The following is an 18,878-nucleotide window of genomic DNA, read 5'->3' on the forward strand; positions in this document are numbered from 1 at the left end:
CACCCTACAGTGACTAAGTTTATTTTACATTTGAAGGATTTCTGTATCTATTCATATCGTTAACCTTGACTCATATGTATTACTGCAAATTGTTCAAATCCTTTTTGGATCAAACCAAGAAAAAACAACAACAAAATATCCAATAATTATTTGTCAGTACCTGTGCATATCAAGCATCTATATAAGAACTGTAAACTTAAATTATATTTATGCATGAAATATGCTGTCTTAATTTCCTAACTTCAATTAAATCTGGATATGGCTTTTAAATATCAAATCTAACACTAGTTACTGAACTCAACTGTGACCATGCTCTGTTTGACAAAACTTGGGAAACATGGTACAGGTACTAGATTATATATCATCTTTCCACAACAGGAAACTGGTACACTGTTTAGATGAAGAAAAGATTTATTTAATCCATGTGCGTTTTCAGCATTTCAAAGGAGTGTGCATAAAGACTCAGGATCTTAATGAATATTAAAAGGAGAAACCTCAAGTCACAGGGAGTGTGCTGATGTGCATGCCTTTCCAAAAAGGATTTGGAATTTGGATAGCCAAAATAACCAAAAAATGCAGTTTATTTGGTAAATGGCAGCACACAAGAACTTCCTTCTAACATTATTATGATGCCTATCTTTAGGTGACAAATACCTAGGAAAGGAGGTATACATTCAAATAACAACAAAAAAATTTATATATAAAGCAGTTTCTCTCCCTCTCTAGGAATCCTGCCTTTCCAAACAAGTACCCTCTCTTCTGGGTACTTTCTTCCTTCTTTCACTACATTTCAAGATGAGTGATCTGTACCACTTGCTCCATTTTCTGATTACTCAATTCCTCTTTTCCTATAATCTATTTCTCATTCCCAATACAAGTTTCCACTTGTCAAGTATGTGGAAGCTTTCTCTTCTCCCACCAGTCTCTGGATCATTTTAGCAATGCTGACCATTCCCTTTCTTCTAAAAGCTTTCTCCCTTGGCCTCTCTGACATAATGGGTTCCAAGTTTTCCTGAATGTTTGGGAGTATTCTTTCTCTTTGATCTTTTTGTTTTATGTCATTACTTCAGGACACTCTTATAGTATATAGTTCTTTACATTTTTGATTAGATAATTCATATATGTTTAAATTTCTCATTTCTAGGAATATAACTCCACATCTGCAGTTATTACTCTCCAAACTTTGGTTCCCTATCTTCAACTACATCCTAGGCAGTTTTGTTTGGCTGTTTCATTACCTTTTCGAGTCTCAGACAAAGTCATTCTACATCTTTTTCTTAAGGAAAAAAATAAGAACAAGATAAAGTGATATTAAGTAGGAAAGAAAATTTATAAAGTCCTTAAAAATTATAACAAATTATAGATTTGGGGGAATATTACCTTAGATTTATGGTTCATAAGGTTGCATTTTAAATTGAAGATACATTATTAATTTAAAATATGTGAATATAAATGAATTACAAGGAATCATAAGCTGGTTTATGAGCCCTCTCTTAACTCCCACAAACTCAAATCACTCAATCCCCAACTTCATGTTTGAACAAGATTAAAACTGATAACACATTTTCTGTGAACTATGATAAATATAGCTTGTTTAGTACCCAAAAAACCCTGCAATAACCAAATCTACTGTTTCAAATAAGCAGAAACTATGCCTATAAATACTTAAAAAGTCTCAGTACAATTTGTTAAATTGTACAATTGTTAAATTTAAACTCAGTACAATTTGTTAAAATGAAACCAATACTTTACTTCACTAAGAGTTTCCTAGTATGTAATTTAGGAATTTTCAACCAAATAGCTCTATGCATCATTTCTGAATCAATTTATACAGTTAACCTTCTAATTACATATGCAAACTGGGTTTTAATCACTCTTAAGAAAATTCTAAAGTATACATTAGATTTTTCTGAATGTATTTAAGCAAATACAGAATTGAAACAGGTGGCGTAAAAAGCAAAAACAGAATACTGCAAAGTCACCTACATGCTTTTATTATTTATCTTGAGCAAAAAGAAATATGCAATAGTTTTATTTATAAGTGCTCCCTCTTGCCAAGCAGAGCACTCAGGGACACAATGCTATAATAAAAACTAATAAGGTACCAGATTTAGTTTATACTTGGTGTTTTGGTCACCAATTTGGAATTTTGTTAATCGGAACAACACAGATGGCAAAAAGACAATGTATGAGTAAGAACTACTAGCTTAGTTTTCCATTTGATTATTTTTGGACTCTCATGCCTTATGTGGTTAATTTTAGATTCTTCTCTGGATGTTTTCTAGCCCATGAAAACTGCCTTTTCACAATAATCAATGACCTTTAACTTTTATTCACCAAATAATCACATGTCTTTTGTCAGTATTTTTGAACAACTAATGAAAATATCTGAATTAAATCCATTTCTTGTGCTATTCTCACAAGAGTAATTTAGATCTTTTCTTTAATATTAATAATATCAAAGCCATCCTTTAACTATACCTAAATACAACCATAGAGGAAAAAATTAATTGTACAACTTAGTCAAAATTTAACAGAGTTGTGTCTCAGAAGCTATGGCTAAGGAATAAAGTGTTAACATTCAACAAACTCCGGAAAATAAGAGGTATAATCTACTGATTAGGTTTCTCCTCTCTTTAGGAATCCCTGTGCTTTTACAATTATTAAAATAATTTTTTAGAAATACAAGATTTAACTAGCCATGTATCTCCCACTGAATAATCACACTATGTACCTGATGCCAACATCTTTAGAAAATAAATGGTCAAATTTAACAGAACAGAAAACCTTGGGATAAAACTTTTTAAAGATATTACTGCAAAACACTATGTTTTGAGAGTTCAAGAAATCAGAAAAACTAGATAAGAAATGCAAGTTCTGAAAAAACTAAGCACTTGAGTATTTTAAAAACATAACATGAATATAAAGATGTAAATTTCAAATCACATCTTGGTATCTAGCAGAAAAATCCAGACAAGAAAACTCTCGAGTATTTTTTAGGTAGCTTCACATTTCTAATACAGATTATGGGTTGTTTCAAGATATATGCATTTTTGTAACTACAGGATTACATGTTTCAAACAAAATTATATTTTGTCCTTAACATTTAATATTTAGCATTCCTTCTCAATCAAGTAGCACAAAAATTCAGCTTTAGCTAAGAATATATGGTCTCCATTCTGATAAAAATGGGCCCAGGACATTCCTCTGTTTCAGGAAACATATACCTATCATACTGGTATTTTCTTGTTCATAAGCAGCACGTAAAAATGCACCTGGACCCAAAATAAAGATTTATCTTTATATTCTGTTCATACTACGGTGGTCCACATAGTAAATATTAAGAAACATTACCTACAAAATTTCTCAGAATGTGATCCTAACATCAAAAGCTTTAGAATCACCTGGGAACTTACTAGAACCATTAATTCCAGAGCTCCACTCCACCCAGTGCTACCAAATCAGAAATTCTGGTGATGGGGCCTAGGAAACCATTTTTAACAAAGTCAACAGGTGATTCTTCCTTTTATCACCATATTACAACTTGTAATGTTTTCCCTCAACTTTTGATACCCTATGTAGGAACTGGTTATGTAGTAAGCAATATAAGCACTGGACAAATCCCAGGTTAGTGATGTTTATTAGAACTAGCATCTTAAAAAAAAAAAAAAAAAAAAAAAAAGAACTAGCTCCTTTATACTATGTTGAGGACCAGGGGTTATATCCTGACAGATAAAATAGCAATTTTGAGCTTATAAAACAGAATGTTCTATGTATTAGTACCTTGAAATTTCCTTCTTGAGGGCCTAAGATTATAAGCCCTCTGCAGGCGTTGAATTTGTCTAAGTTACAAGTGGTTATAACGTGACTTCAATAAATACACAGAATTCTACTTTTTTAAGCTGGCATTCATCCAGAAAAAAAGAATGTGCATCCTTACTTTACTTACAAACATATAAATAAGTGATAATTCCTTAAACTTTTCTAATCTGTATTCCTATTTTCTTGTACTGTTTTCTTTATGTTCTTAAATATATTTTCATGTAATGTGTTCTGTTTTAAATTTACCTAAATAGTACTGAAATAAAAATCTCATTTTGTTTTTTTCTTTTCCATTTCAACTTTTTCCATTTACAAATATCTCACCATTGTTACTTCTACCTGCTGCACTGGTGTTCTACAGCATACCACCATTCATTTTTCTCTTTCCTTTTTTGGGATAGAGGGGCAGAGAAGAGGGAGAGAAAAAATTTTAAGAGGGATCCATGCCCAGAATGGAGCCCACGCTGGGCTCAATCTCACCACTCTGAGATCATGACCTGAGCCAAAACCAGGAGTCAGACTCAATGGACTGAGTCACCCAGGTGCTCCCTTTTCACTTATTTTTTTAAAAAGATTTCTGCTTTGTTTTTCTGTTAATATACAAAAGTTCTTTCTACATTATAGGTATTATTGTCATGTAGGTTTTAGATACTAAAAAACTGACATCTGACCATTCACTTCAAGTATGGTTCCTGTAACAGAAATACTTAATTTTGATGTAATCAAACCCACTAATTTTCACATTATGTTCTCTGTCCCTAAAACAAAGATGTTCTCTGAAATTTCTTATGGGGTTTAAAGTTTTATGTTTCTTTCTTTCTTTTTTAAAGATATACTTATTTATTTTGGAGAGAGGGTATAAGCTGTCCTACATGAGTTGGGGAGGAGCAGAAGTAAAGAATCCTTAAGCAGAGTCCCTGCTGAGTGAGCAGCCCAATGCAGGGCTGATCCTCTAAGGTCACGACCTGAGCTGAAACCAAGATGTGGATGCTCAACAGAATGTGCCACCCAGGGGGCACGTGGGTGGCCCAGTCATTAAGCATCTGCCTTTGGCTCAGGTCATGATCCCAGGGTCCTGGGATGGAGCCCCACATTGGACTCCCTGCTCCGCTGAAAGCCTGCTTCTCCCTTTCCCATTCCCTCTGCTTATGCTTCCTCTATCACTGTCTCTCTCTCTCTCTCTCTCTCTCTGTCAAATAAATAAATAAATAAATAAATAAAATCTTAAAAAAAAAGAAAAAAGAAAAAAAGAATGAGCCACCCAGGTGCCCCAAAATTTTACATTTTTTTGAGTGTATCACATGTAAGGTGGTGATTCTGTTTTTTTCTACAAATAGCTAGTTCTCCTAATAAAATTTAACACCTATCTGCTTTAAGCAATCTGTTTCTCACTGCCTAGTGGTGCCACTTAATCAAGTTCTCATATATACATGAGGTATTTTTTGAGCTCATTAATTTATTCCAGTGTATTTGTCTTTCTTTTGCTAGCATCATACCGTTTCATTATTATAACTTTGTAGTAATCCTCACTATCTAATAGGTCCAGTTCTTGCTTCCTCTTCTTTATTAAAAGTGACTTAGCTAATCCTGGACCTTTACTGGTAAATGTTAATTTTAGAATGAATTTGTGAAGTTTCTCCAAAAAAAAAAAAAAAAAAAAAAAAATCAGGATAGAATTTTTTTTTTTTTTAAGATTATAATTATTTGACAGAGACAGAGTTCAAGCAGGGGGAACAGCAGAGGGAGAGGGAGAAGCAGGCTCCCCGCTGAGCAGTGAGCCCCATCCAGGCAGATCCCAAGATCCTGGGATCATGACCTGAGCAGAAGGCAGCCGCTTAACTGACTGAGCCACCCAGGCATCCCCAGGATAGAATTTTTAATAGGAGACAGTGACATGTTAGATTTAGAGAAATAGGTATCACCAGGTTAAGGCATATAGTACATGATAATCTTTTGTCTTTTAATAAAGTTAGTTGTTTCCCATGCCGGTTTTATACATTACTAATCAGGTTAATTTCTAAGTAGGTTACTAATGGTCTATAGGAGGGGTCAGAATATGGCTCACAAGCTAATTCCAGTTTGCCTCATTTTTTTATATATAAAGTTTTACTGGAACACAGCCACACCCGTTTGGTGACATAATGTCATAGACTGAAAGCAGCTATGTTGGTAGAGTTACAGTTGAGTCAGGTACCACATGGCCCACAAGCTGAAAATATTACCTGGTTCTTTATTAAAAAGGCTGCTGACCTCTGGGTATAAAAACATATTAATTTATATAAAAATTTTTTTTTTAAAGATTTTATTTATTTGACAGAGAGTAGGCAGAGAGGTAGGCAGAGAGAGAGGAGGAAGCAGGCTCCCCGCCGAGCAGAGAACCCGACGCGGGACTCGATCCCAGGAAACTGGGATCATGACCTGAGCCGAAGGCAGAGGCCCCAACCCACTGAGCCACCCAGGCGCCCCTATATAAAAATTTTTAAAAGATTTTATTTATTTGAGAGAGCATGCATGAGTCAGGGAGGGGCAGAGGGAGAAGCAGATTCCCCACTGAACAGGGAGCTAGACATGGGGCTGGATCCTGGGACCCTGGGATCATGACCTGAGCTGAGGGCAGATGCTTAACTAACTAAGCCACCCAGGCACCCCTAATTTTTATAAATTTAGTCTTAGAGAATGTTGAAGTTTCTTGGTTTTAGTTTTAGATGGGTTTTGGATTTTAAGCAGATGACTGTATTATATGCAAATAGTGTATTTTTTCTTTTTTTAACTTCCAATCCTATTTAGTTTGTGTTCAAAATTTCTCAGTGTAATATTTGCTACAGACTTTGGGTATACAGACTTTATTGAGAATTTCCTTTTACTCTAAGTTTTCAGAGAGTCTTTTCATACACTGGTGCTAATTAAAATTTTTTTTTGTATTCTAATACACTATCATTGGACAATTTATGACATTCTATTACATGGTTTGGGCACATTTTATATTAAGTAGATACTTAACTTTTCATGCTTTGAAATTTGAGTTTCCTATTACTCTGGGTGATTCAGTGAAGACTGGGGCTCTTAACTACTTCAGCACATTTTTAGTAGTACTTTCATTCACCAACATTTACTGCATGTGTACGATGTTAGGTATTATGTAAGAATCCGTGTTTTCTCTTATAGAAGCAAGTGCTACAGTTCTTTAAGTAAATCCTTAGAACTCAAGGTACTTTTCAGGGCACAAGCAATTTTGAAATTTCAAAAATTATTTAAAGCTATAACAAGTACGTAACAATCTAAACATAAGCTAGGAAAAAACAACAGTTGTTCTGATCTAAAGACCAAAAATATTCACAAAGAAAACATTTCTAACTTCTAGAACTTTATCAATCAAGAAATTTACATGATTCTAACCATGTGCTTTCAATATCTTCTTAAACTAAGTTCTACCCTTATTCTAAGTGGAGTAATAATAAAATGTAATTAATATACTTAATAGTCTCATAAAAAATTTAAATGAAAAAACCTCACCTAAGATAAAAAAACACAGAGAGCCACTCATTAATGGTGAACTGTAGGTTTGTTGTTTTGTATTTCAAGGAACATTTTATAACAAGGTAGATAACATATACTTAACTAACTTGGTACTTTTATAACACTGAAGCTAAAGCAAAATATCCTGTTACTTAATGTGTACACTGCAGTATAATTTTAAAAAATACTGTAATTATAATTTCAGAATGTCAGAATATGGGTGTCAGTGTTCTCTCTTTTTTTTCATATGGGAAAAGAAAATGCTTTTGGAAATCACGTCAAGCTTGGACAAAAATTCCAAAGCTATTCTTAGGATCACTCTGTAGAATCTTCATGATTCAGATGATACAAGGGAAGTTTCAATTCAACATTTTCAAAGATATTCCAGCTCTCGTGATCTCATCAACCAGGAGACTGTTGGTGGCAATCATACTGCAGGACTGTGTAAAGCTATTCTTCACACAACAGTTATCCCATATGCCTACGTTGCCTGCTACCATTGGCTTGACCATGTTCAAGTTCACACGCACAGCTGACCTGATTTTGAATGTTCTGCTTGAATTTTAGTGTTTCCTGAAGGTCAAAACCAGAGTTCTGAGCAAGAACCTTGGGAATAATGAGTAATTTATCAGCAAACGCTTGAACTCCAAGTTGGGCCCTGCCCTTTACACTGGGCTTATATTTAATCAAAGCTTCTGTTATTGCCACCTCCATTGCTCCAGCACCTAGAACTACACAGCCATCATCAATAGAATTTTTAACAGCTCTCAAACCATCCTTATTGAGTCTTTGAGTGAGTGTGTGTTTATTTGGTCCTTTGACCAATAATATGATGGACTGATTCAATAAAATTTAATAAAGGTGAATTTCTCTTCTGCCAATGTATACTCACAGACAAGTCCTGCATGTCCAAAACAATCAGGATTTAGATCATCAAAAGAATTTAGAGCTACTCCACCACAAGCAAGAGTCAGCCTACATCTCTCCTTTCAGCTCTACACAAGAGCATCTAAGAAAAAGGGGTCAATTCTCTTTTGAATGCTTTATTTGAATCACACAGACTTTTTCAGTTCTATTATTTTTAAACTCTATCTTCAATGAATTTTCTTTCACCTTTTACAAGTTTCTCTCCATCTGAACTCTTGTAAAAAAAAAAAATTCACTTGTTTTTTCATATTCTAATGACACACTGCACGTGAGGATGTGCGCATCTTCTATTTGTTTTTTTCACATAAGGATGCACACCCCAAGGTCCAAAACAAGATTTCTGATTAAGCTTGTATCAGCTTCAGATTTGTTTCATTTCCATGTTCTCAACCATGAAAAGGTCAATAGGTTCACCTTGTTTTTTAATGGCCAAAATAGGGTTCACTACAGCCTCTGTTAAGACATCAGCAAGTTCAGCATGTGCTTTAGGAGGCAGACATTTTAAGTGTGGCCATGGTCACATTTGTGTTTCTCTGTCCTTCTCTTTGCTTATTTTGACTTGTTCCAAAAACTGAACTGCCTTTTCCTTTGCAGCTTCAAATCCTTCTGTTATTCTGGGATGAAGATCTTCACAAATGTAGAGATCTGCCTGTTTCAGTAGGTCTCCAGTGATTAAGACATTGGAAGTGGTATCATCACCAGTTATGTCATCCTAGGCTGTTGCCACTTTTGCTATTAAGGAGGCTGCTGGGTGTTGAATTTGCATTTCATGGAGCAGCGCAATGCTATCTTCAGTAAGAGCGCATTGCTATCTTCAGTAAGTTTGATGTCTTCAGTATCAGAAACAGGCATCTATCTTCACAGTGCTCTTAAGCCCCAAGTTTGACCTCAGGATGCCCTGTAGTTCCTGCGCCGCACTGATTAACTGCCAGTGCTACCTGGGTTTGGGCCACCTTGGCCTTGGGGTTCAGGGTCTTCATGGCCGCCATAGCTAACAAGAATAGGAAGAGGAGGAGACCTGGTGTGCAGAGCCACCCAAAGCTGGCTCAGCGCAGCCACACATTCCTTTCTTTTTTTTTTTTTTAAGATTTTATTTATTTATCTGACAGACACAGATCACAAGTAGGCAGAGCAGCAGGCAGAGAGAGAGAGGGAGAAGCAGGCTCCCCGCCGAGCAAAGAGCCCGATGCGGGGCTCGATCCCAGGACCCTGAGATCATGACCCGAGCCAAGGGCAGAGGCTTCTACCCACTGAGCCACCGAGGCACCCCCACAGATTTCATTTTTAAGGATCATTTTTCTTTTATTTGCTAGGTTAGCAATCAATAAGTTATTTTTTATTCAAGAATCATTATTTTAAGGATTTCAAAATATAGCTTTACAATTCCTTATCAGAAAATCTGAAATTCCAAAAACTCTGAAAATTTAAAAATCATTTTATAATTCCCTTGAGGGCAATCTAGCCTAAACTGATATGAAACTATTTATAGTCCTTTATGCTACTCAGGGTGAATATTTGCTGAATATTAATGTGTTTGATTAAGAGAGTCTCCCTAAATCCATAGGTATATGAAAATAATAGGTGGCATACGCACCATATTACTTTTCAAAGGTTTGAAAGTCTGAAATTGAACTACAACTAGCACTCAGTATTTTTGATAATGGAGTGTAGATCTGATAATTCCAAAGAACATTAAAAATATTTTATCCCATTCTGTATACAGTTTTCACTCTGTTGTTTCCCCTACTGTACATAATAAACTTTTTTTGATGTAGTACCATTTGTCTATTATTGCTTTCATTACTTATGCTTTGGTGTCATAGTCAAGAAATCATTGCCTGGACAGATACGATGATGCTTTTCCATTAAGACATCTTCTGGGAGTTTTACAGATTCAGGTCTTATTTTTAAATCTTTAAACTATGTGTTTGATAAGAGGTTAATATCCAAAATATATAATGAATTCCTAAAATTCAGTGGCAAAAACCCCAAATAACCAGATTAAATAGTGGGCCTTAAGACCTGAATAAACGTTTCACAAAAAGAAGGCATACCAATGGTCCAATAGGTACAGATGCTCAACGTCAGTATCACTGGGGAAGTGCAAACCAATATACATTGAGATATCACCTCATACCTGTTAGGCTGGCTATTATCAGAAGAACAAAAGATAACAAGAGCTCACAAAGATGGGCAGAAACTGGAACACTTGTACACTGTTGGTAGAAATGTATAATGAGGTGGCCGCTATGGAAAACAGTATGAAGGTTCCTCAAAAAATTAAAAATAGAAGTACCATACAATCCAGAAATCTCACTCCTGGGTATATATCCAAAGGAAATGAAATCATCTCAAAGAGATACCCACACGTGCATGTTCACTGCAGCACAATTTACAATAGCCAAGATAGGAAAATAATCTAAATGTCTACTGATGGATGAATGGATAAAGAAAATGTATATACAGGCAACAAAGAATTATCCAGACTATTTTATTTTTTTTAAAGAATGTTAAGTCTTTTTCAAGGAAGGAGATCTTGCCATATGTGATAACAAGGATGAACCTGGGGGACATTACATTAGGTAAAATAAGCCAATCATAGAAAGACAAAAACTGTATGATTTAGATATATGAGATATCTAAACTAGTCAAACAGTCATAGAAACAGAGACCACAATGATGGCTGCCAGGGGCTAGGGGAAGGGAGAAATGGGAAATTACTGAGCAAGAGGAATTAAGTTTCAGATATATAAGTTGGTTAGATTCTAGAGATCTATTATACAACAATGTGCCTACAGTTAACAATACTGTATGGTGCCCTTCAAAATTTAAGAGGGTAGATCTCAAGCTCTCAAGATCTCAATATGGTTCTTACCAAATTAAAAAAAAAGCTGAAAGATTTCTAATTCTTTCATTCCTCATTTACCATCAAAAGCAATTCTTATACTCCTCTATATCTACGTGTGCTTTTATATTCTAAAACATTTAAATAAATAAAAATATTCTTTCATATCAGATTCATTTTGATAGAGTATTCTTTAACAGATACTTTAAAAAACACAAAAAGCTTGAAAAATAGTAAATAAAATGTTTAATAGTGATTTGACATATTAGACAATGCAACATCATATTTACAACATATGTATACTGTTCCTTATTCTAAGAGATTTGAATTGGAAGCCTTTCAATTTAAATGCAAATTTAGATAACTTCTATACTGAGAATAAAATATTAATATATAAAGCAAGTATATATACTTGCAACATACAATTAGGTATCTTCTATTTTTCTGGATTTTGTTATCTGAAATTAAAGGCTTCAAAACATGCAATCAGCCATAAAAAGTGGGAACACTTACTTAGGAGCAGAAGGACCCCTTGGCCATGTTCCATCTTCATTTTTCTGTTCTATCACTAACACCTGTAAATATGACACAACAGAAGAGTGTTTTTCCTTAACTCCAAAGTTAAAACAGCTTTAGAAGATTAGCTGGCTACACTAAGAAACTAGACCAAATCTGGAATTATTTCAAGGACAGAGTAGACAGGTGAAGAAGTATTTGCATTTTGATTCCAAAGCTGGGCAATATAAATAGAATATAAATTCCTTGAGTTTAGGAAGTATGTTTTCTACTTCTTTTCCACTTGCAGACTGTAACACAGCACCATGCAAAAAACCCCAGATGCCCAATAAATGGTCACAGCTGTTAAAATACTGATGTATAATCTTAGCTAAGTATTATTACCTAGATACTCACTTTCCATTCTTTTTCTTAAAGTTTCAATTTTGTAACCTACTCTACATACTCTTGGTAAAATACTTTTGTGGACTATTTCAGGCCATTTGTAAATTGGCATTTGGATCCTAATCATGTAAAATATAAGCCTGTTTCCAGAACACATACAACAAACTAATCAAAAGAAAAATTCACAGAACCAGGTTGTTGAAAGAATATACTAATTAAAATATTAAAGTTATCAGAGAGGGAGACAAATCATAAGAGACTCTTAGTTATAGGAAACAAACTGAGGGTTGCTGGAGGGGAGGGGGTGACAGGATGGAGTAACTGGGTGATGGACATTGGGGAGGGTATGTGTTGTAATGAGCCCTGGGCATTACACAGGACTAATGGATCACAAGACCTGTACCCCTGAAACAAACTGACAAACAAATTGACACTATATGTCAATTAACTGAATTTAAATAAAAAAGGAAAAACAAATAAGTATCTCCTACATTCAAAGAACATGTATGAAGTGTACAGCATATAAAAAATAAGAAAACTGTGTACTTACTACCCTGGTCCCTCCCTGATCATATTCCTCTTCTTACTTATCACATACAGTTAGTGATTCTCCTCAATTTTCTGATATCATTCTGATATAATCATATATTTATATATTTTTATAGATTTATAAAACTGAATTTAGTAAATGATTTTTAACTGCTGAAGAGTTTTCCATTACTGCAACTTATTAAGACATCTGCATCTGAACTACATATATATATAGAGAAAACGTGCCTTGAAGTACATTTAAATACAAATTTGAATATACATATATATATATAAACTTCATACTACATATATATGTGCATATATATAAACTTCACAGTCATTTAGAAGACAAATCAGTTATAAAATGAAACACTTTAGTTACAAAAAAATTTCAAAGTTATGCATTTAGTATCATTATTTATGGTTTGCTTTTTAATGGAAGGTCCTAAAACTGAAGAATCATATAAATATATAAAGTTGAACCATAACAATTTAATTCCTAATGGTATGTGCAATTAAAATGTTATGTTTTTACAATCACAGATATTAATGTTGAAGGCCATCAGAAATGTTAATATTTACTTCTTTATTCAAATATCTTATTTTCTGAATAAAGTTTTGCTCATGGTTAAAACTTTCAAGATGAGAATTTTTTAGAAAGATTTCAAAATTTAATTTAATTTAATTTTGGAAGGGAAGGGAAAGAGATAAAGACCACCATTTTGGGAGGGAAACTCTTCAATAATTATCTTTGTTTTACTTTCTGATGTTTCATTTTACTTTCGATTTCAGTAAAAATTTTAAAAAGTCCAGGACAAGGGAACTGGGTGGCTCAGTTGGTTAAGTGACTGACTCTTGATTGCAGCTCAGGTCATGATCTCAGGGTTCTGAGATTAAGCCCCAGCAGCTTTGTGCTCAGAAGAGAGTGTGCTGGAGATTCTCTCTCTCTCCCTCTGCCCCTTCCCCTCTAAAATAAATAAATACATCTAAAAAAAAGTCTAGGATAATGTTTAGTTCATTTATCATCAGTCAGAAAATAATTAAAAAATCTGGAATATTTAAGGCATGTTCTTTGAAACATTCTTATTTCAAAAGATCAAACGTTTGTAAGGAAATTTAATCTCTTTTTAAAAGATATTATTTGTTTATCTGACAGAGAGAGAGATCACAAGTAGATAGGCAGGCAGAAAGAGAGGGAGAAGCAGGCTTGCTGGGTCCCAGGACCCTGAGACCCTGAGATCATGACCTGAGCCTAAGGCAGAGGCTTAACCCACTGAACTACCTAGGCACTCCAAGGAAATTTAATCTTCTTATTAAAATAATTTACTGTTACCTGCAATGTGATAAATGCATTCCATTTTTTAAAAGATTTTATTTATTTATTTGACACAGAGACAGAGAGAGAAAGAGAGATCACAAAAAGGCAGAGAGGCAGGCAGACGGAGAGGAGGAAGCAGGCTCCCTGCTCAGCGGGGCTCTATCCCAGGTCTCTGAGACAATGACCTGAGCCCAAGGCAGAAGCTTAATTGACTGAGCCACCCAGGTGCCCCAATAAATGCATTCCTATCAAGAACATCAAATTACTTAAATTCTCTAAGCCTCAGCTTTCTAATGCACAAGACAGATAGAATAAAAACCATTACATAGGCTCAATCCCTGAAAAGTTTTATAAAGAAATGGTTCTATGTATTCCAAATTGTACTCCTGGAACTATCTCAAGACCTACAGATGGTAACTAAGAAGTGAAAGAGGGAATTGGCTGGCTAAGGAGGGGAGTGTTGATTAACCATGAGAGTTCCAAGTTCCTTACTCCAGTTTTAATCAGGTTAACTCAAATTTTGATTATAATACATATTACTTTTTATAAGATTTCATTTAAGACTACAATAGCTGAAGTAAGTCCAAAAATCACTGTCTTAATTTTATTATGTTATGTTAGTCACCATACAGTACATCATAAGTTTTTGATGTAGTATTCCACGATTCATTGAAAATCACTGTTTTTATAGCATAATACAATACATGACATATGGTAGGCATTTACTAAAAATCAATTTCCTCAGTTGTTCTCAATTTTTTTTTAAACTTTATATCATAATACTGGGTCAATAATAATTTTTTAAAATATTTTATTTGAGGGAGAGAGAAAGAAAAGAGAGAGAGAGTGAGATAGAAAGAGAAAGGAGAAGGAACAGAGGAAGGACAAACAGACTCCCCACTGAGCAGGGAGCCAGATGCAGGGCTGGATACCAGGACCCTGAGATCATGACCTCAGCTGAAGTCAGATACTTAACTAATTGAGCTACCTAGGCACTCTTGTCAATAATTATTTTTAATAAAACCAAGCAAAATAAAAATCTCCATGTATCAGAGGACCAGGTTCTGTGTCGAGTACTAAAAATAAAAACAAAAATAAATAGACACAAAGTCCAACTAAAATAAGGAACTCAAAGTCTAGTGGAGAAGCTCAACACATAAATAAAGTACATAACGAATGACACAAAAGACATATGCATAAATCATATGAAGTGAAAGGAGTAATTTTTTCCACAAAGTAGAAAACTCCTATACGTCAAAGAGATATTGAGAAAAACAGATCAGGAAAGGCTGAAGAGAAGATGTGATATTTGAGCTGCAATCTGAAGAATGAACAGTCTGTTCTGATTAGACTACACGATAGAATGGAATGGTTAATTTGAATATTTTGATGTTTAAAAGGATTTTTGCGGGGCACCTGGGTGGCTCAGTGGGTTAGGCGCTGCCTTCGGCTCAGGTCATGATCTCAGGGTTCTGGGATCGAGTCCCGCATCAGGCTCTCTGCTCAGCAGGAAGCCTGCTTCCCTCTCTCTCTCTGCCTGCCTCTCTGTCTACTTGTGATCTCTGTCTGTCAAATAAATAAATAAAATCTTTAAAAAAAAAAAAAGGATTTTTGCTGGATTGATGCAGGCATTGGGAAGAAGGGTACAACAGGCAGATGGAGTAACACAGATGAAAGCACAGGAATTGGGAATAGCATAGTATGCTTAGGGAACTATAAGCAGTTCAGTTTGGTATTGTTAGAGTATAAATCATGAGGCAAGGATAATCTAAAGATGCTGGAAGACTAGCCAAAGGGTCAAACCTTGACTTGCATGCTGTATTAAGGTGCCTAGACTTTATTCTACAATTGTTAGGGAACCAGGAAAGGTTTATCATAAGGAAACATCGAGTTTTACATTTTAGAAAGAGTGTTCTAATAGAAATATGGAAGACTGAGGATGGACAAACAGAAGACTAGACACAGAGGGACCCGTTAAGACACTACTGAAAGGGCTGACAATGGAATTGAGAGATTAATTAAAAAAAATATTTAGAGGATGGAATCAGTAGGACTTGCTGATTATGTCTAAATGTCTTCATTTCTTAACACATTCACTTCTTTGGATTATATTATAAAGAAACACCAAATTGGGGTTGATACCTTATCAAGCGCTGGCAAACTAGAGTTCACTTAACTCACTGACTGCTTTTGTAAATGAAGCTTATTGTTTACATATCGTCTGGGACTACTTTTGTGTTACTACAATGGAAGAATTGTAGTTGTAACAGAGACCATATGGGCTACAGAGCCAAAAATACTATTTGATTCTTTACAGAAAGTTTGCTGACCCATCTTATTATATTAGCTGTTTAACTGATGGAAAATAATTTTTTTTTAAAAAGTAGGTTATTCTCAAGCTCAAGGAGGAAAGCAAGTTATTGCTAGTGATCAGCAGAACAGGAAAGAGATGAGTTAGAAAGAAGACAAAGCCAGGGTGCCTGGGTGGCTTAGTAGTTAAGCATCTGCCTTCAGGCTCAGGTCATGATCCCAGGGTCCTGGGATGGAGCCCCACCTCAGGATCCTTGCTCAGTGGGGAGCCTGCGCCTCTCTCTCCCACTCCCCCTGCTTGTGTTCCCTCTCTTGCTGTAACTCTGTCAAGTAAATAAAATCTTAAGGAAAAAAAAAAAAGACAAAGTCAGAGACAGTAGAACCCATTATAGATTGTCAAGATAGTCATAAAGTTCGGACTTCAAAAAGCTTCATGTATAGTATGCTTAAAATAAATAGTATTGCTAAACAATACCTGTCCTTGGTATAAACCAGCATCTTGAATGGTGCTATCTGGTTTATTCAGTGGTTCAAATGTATTACTCATGTATTTGTTCCACAATCTGGTCTCCTTTTCATCTGGAATATTGAAGATTTTTCTTATTTCCTTTTCAATTGTATCTAGATTTAAGGAGGAAAGATACATAAATATAATAAATATTTTAAAATATACCATACATAGCTAAGTGCTCACCAGCATAAAAGCCCTAAATTTAAAATACTGATATAATAGCAAGAATAGATGAACAAATATGTAGGACATATATAAAGAACAATAAAGATACCCAGTATGCTTTTTAGGAACAAAATGGTAATTATAACTCTGACAGAAAACTACTTGGGGAAATTAAGATCTCGCAAGGGAGAAGAGTTCAATCATGTAATACTATAGTATAATTTATATTCTACAGGATGACCTTTAACTTTTTACACTAAATTCAATATATTTTCTGATGATATGCTGCATTTAGAAAAAGTATTAGTCAGACATGCTATAGATAGAAACTATTTTCAACTGTAATGTAACCACTTTTAGGATAATGTATATTAAATTGAATATTATTTACAGTTTGAATAGTTAACTAAAATTAAACAGAATATATGGACACAAAGGAAAGTGCTTCTTTGAAGGGATGTCTGTATTGGTAAAAATTTGGTTTCACAGGAAAACCATGTATTTTCCTTATTTCTAAGTCATTTATGTGAGTGGAAAAAGCCTTTTTTTAAACTGCAGCAGGTTAACTTGCTATAAAATAAGATACAGGAATACACACATATTTGAGAGTAGAGATGCAATTAAATTTCAGTGCCACATAGTTAAATGAATCTTTAAAATCTTTAAACATGAGAAAGAGATATTAGAAAATACTATTAAACCTACTGAATTCTGGTCAATAACTTGCCTACCTTAGACTCAAGAAAATAGTAAAATAACTAATAACATACAAAGAAATATAAAATACTTCTACATTTTAGAATACCTGGTTAGTTTGGAAAGAAACATTAAAATACTAAACCTAGTAATATATGTTCTCTGAAGAATCCTACATCATTAAACACTGTATCATTAAATTTAGTCTGATAATACTGTTTATGTTCTACTTAGTAGCTGAAGTTCTATAATAGTCATAGTCAAGGAGATTTTGATTAAGGCATTAAATAAATAGGAGATCTTACAGTGTATCTGAAAACTCAAGAGGAAATTAGCCAGAATATTTAAATAATTACATAAAATATACTAACTGCTTTCTATTTTGGTTGATTTTTTTTTTTGCTCTTCTTATTGAAGTGTAAATGTATGCAGAAAAATGCATAGGTCATTAGTATATAATGATAAATTTCCAAAGTGAACATACCCACATAACCAGCACACAGATCAAGCAACAGAACATTATGCAGGAAGGCTAGAGGAAGAAGCTGAGGAAGGGTGGTCATTTTAGTCTAATAAAAATGAGTACTTTTCCCTGATTGCATAAATAATTCCTGCTCACTGCAAAAATTCAGGAAATACAAATAAAATGTCTATAGAGAGAGCCACTGTTAACATTTTGCTATTTCTTTCAGAAAAAATATCTTGTCTATTAATATACACGAATATTTACATATATAATACAATACATACAAACACATACAGGAATTTCCTCTTCATTGAGTTTTACAAGATACTTCATACTGGGGAAAAATATTATAAGCAGAAGAAAGGAATGCAAAAGGCTCTGAGGTGGGAATGTATCTGGCATGTCTTAGAACAGCGTGGTGCACCAATGTGGCTGAAGTGAAATGAGCAAGGTGGCAACGAGACTTTCGTCTAGAATCTTGTAAGTTATTAAAGTATTCTATTTTATCTAAGAGGAGAAGCAACTGAATTTTGAACAAAGAAGTGGCATGATCTAACTGACACTGTAGAAGTTCACTTCTGCTGCTAGTGGGAAAACTGCAAGATGTCAAGTGTAGGAGTCTAGACTATGCAGCAATCAAAACTAAGGGAGAAGCAATGTTAAGTGGTCAGACTGAGAACAAATTCTGAAGAACTGCTAAGAAGATATGCTGCTAGATAACATGCAGGGTGAGAAACAAAAGAGAATCTGAATGATACCAAGGTTTTTAGCCTGAGCAATTGAAAGAATACAAGTGGTGAATACTCAGATGGGGAAGGACAGACTTCAGTTGCATACATGTTACATCTTGAGATTCCTATCAGACGGAAGT

The 18,878-nt window shown here is 34.5% G+C and overlaps 1 protein-coding gene and 1 pseudogene across 4 annotated transcripts in view; both read right to left on the reverse strand.

Moving 5' to 3' along the window:
* LOC111160148 (ubiquitin specific peptidase 15) overlaps positions 1 to 18,878 on the reverse strand; it is a 118,531-nt gene that overhangs the window by 52,894 nt on the left and 46,759 nt on the right. For all 4 annotated transcript variants that reach the window (XR_002641457.1, XM_022523015.1, XM_022523014.1 and 1 more), the window contains exons 5-6: positions 16,645 to 16,790; positions 11,624 to 11,685 (exon numbers count right to left, since the gene is read on the reverse strand). Coding sequence is in view for 3 of the 4 variants with exons in the window: in XM_022523015.1 (XP_022378723.1) it covers positions 11,624 to 11,685; positions 16,645 to 16,790 (208 nt within the window). In the remaining variant the exon portion in view is untranslated. The remainder of the gene's footprint in view (positions 1 to 11,623; positions 11,686 to 16,644; positions 16,791 to 18,878) is intronic.
* LOC111160243 lies at positions 7,698 to 9,254 on the reverse strand (annotated as a pseudogene).

Source organism: Enhydra lutris, unplaced genomic scaffold, assembly GCF_002288905.1.
Source record: "Enhydra lutris kenyoni isolate GAN:26980312 unplaced genomic scaffold, ASM228890v2 scaffoldscaffold74, whole genome shotgun sequence".
Classification (NCBI taxonomy): Eukaryota; Metazoa; Chordata; class Mammalia; order Carnivora; family Mustelidae; genus Enhydra; species Enhydra lutris.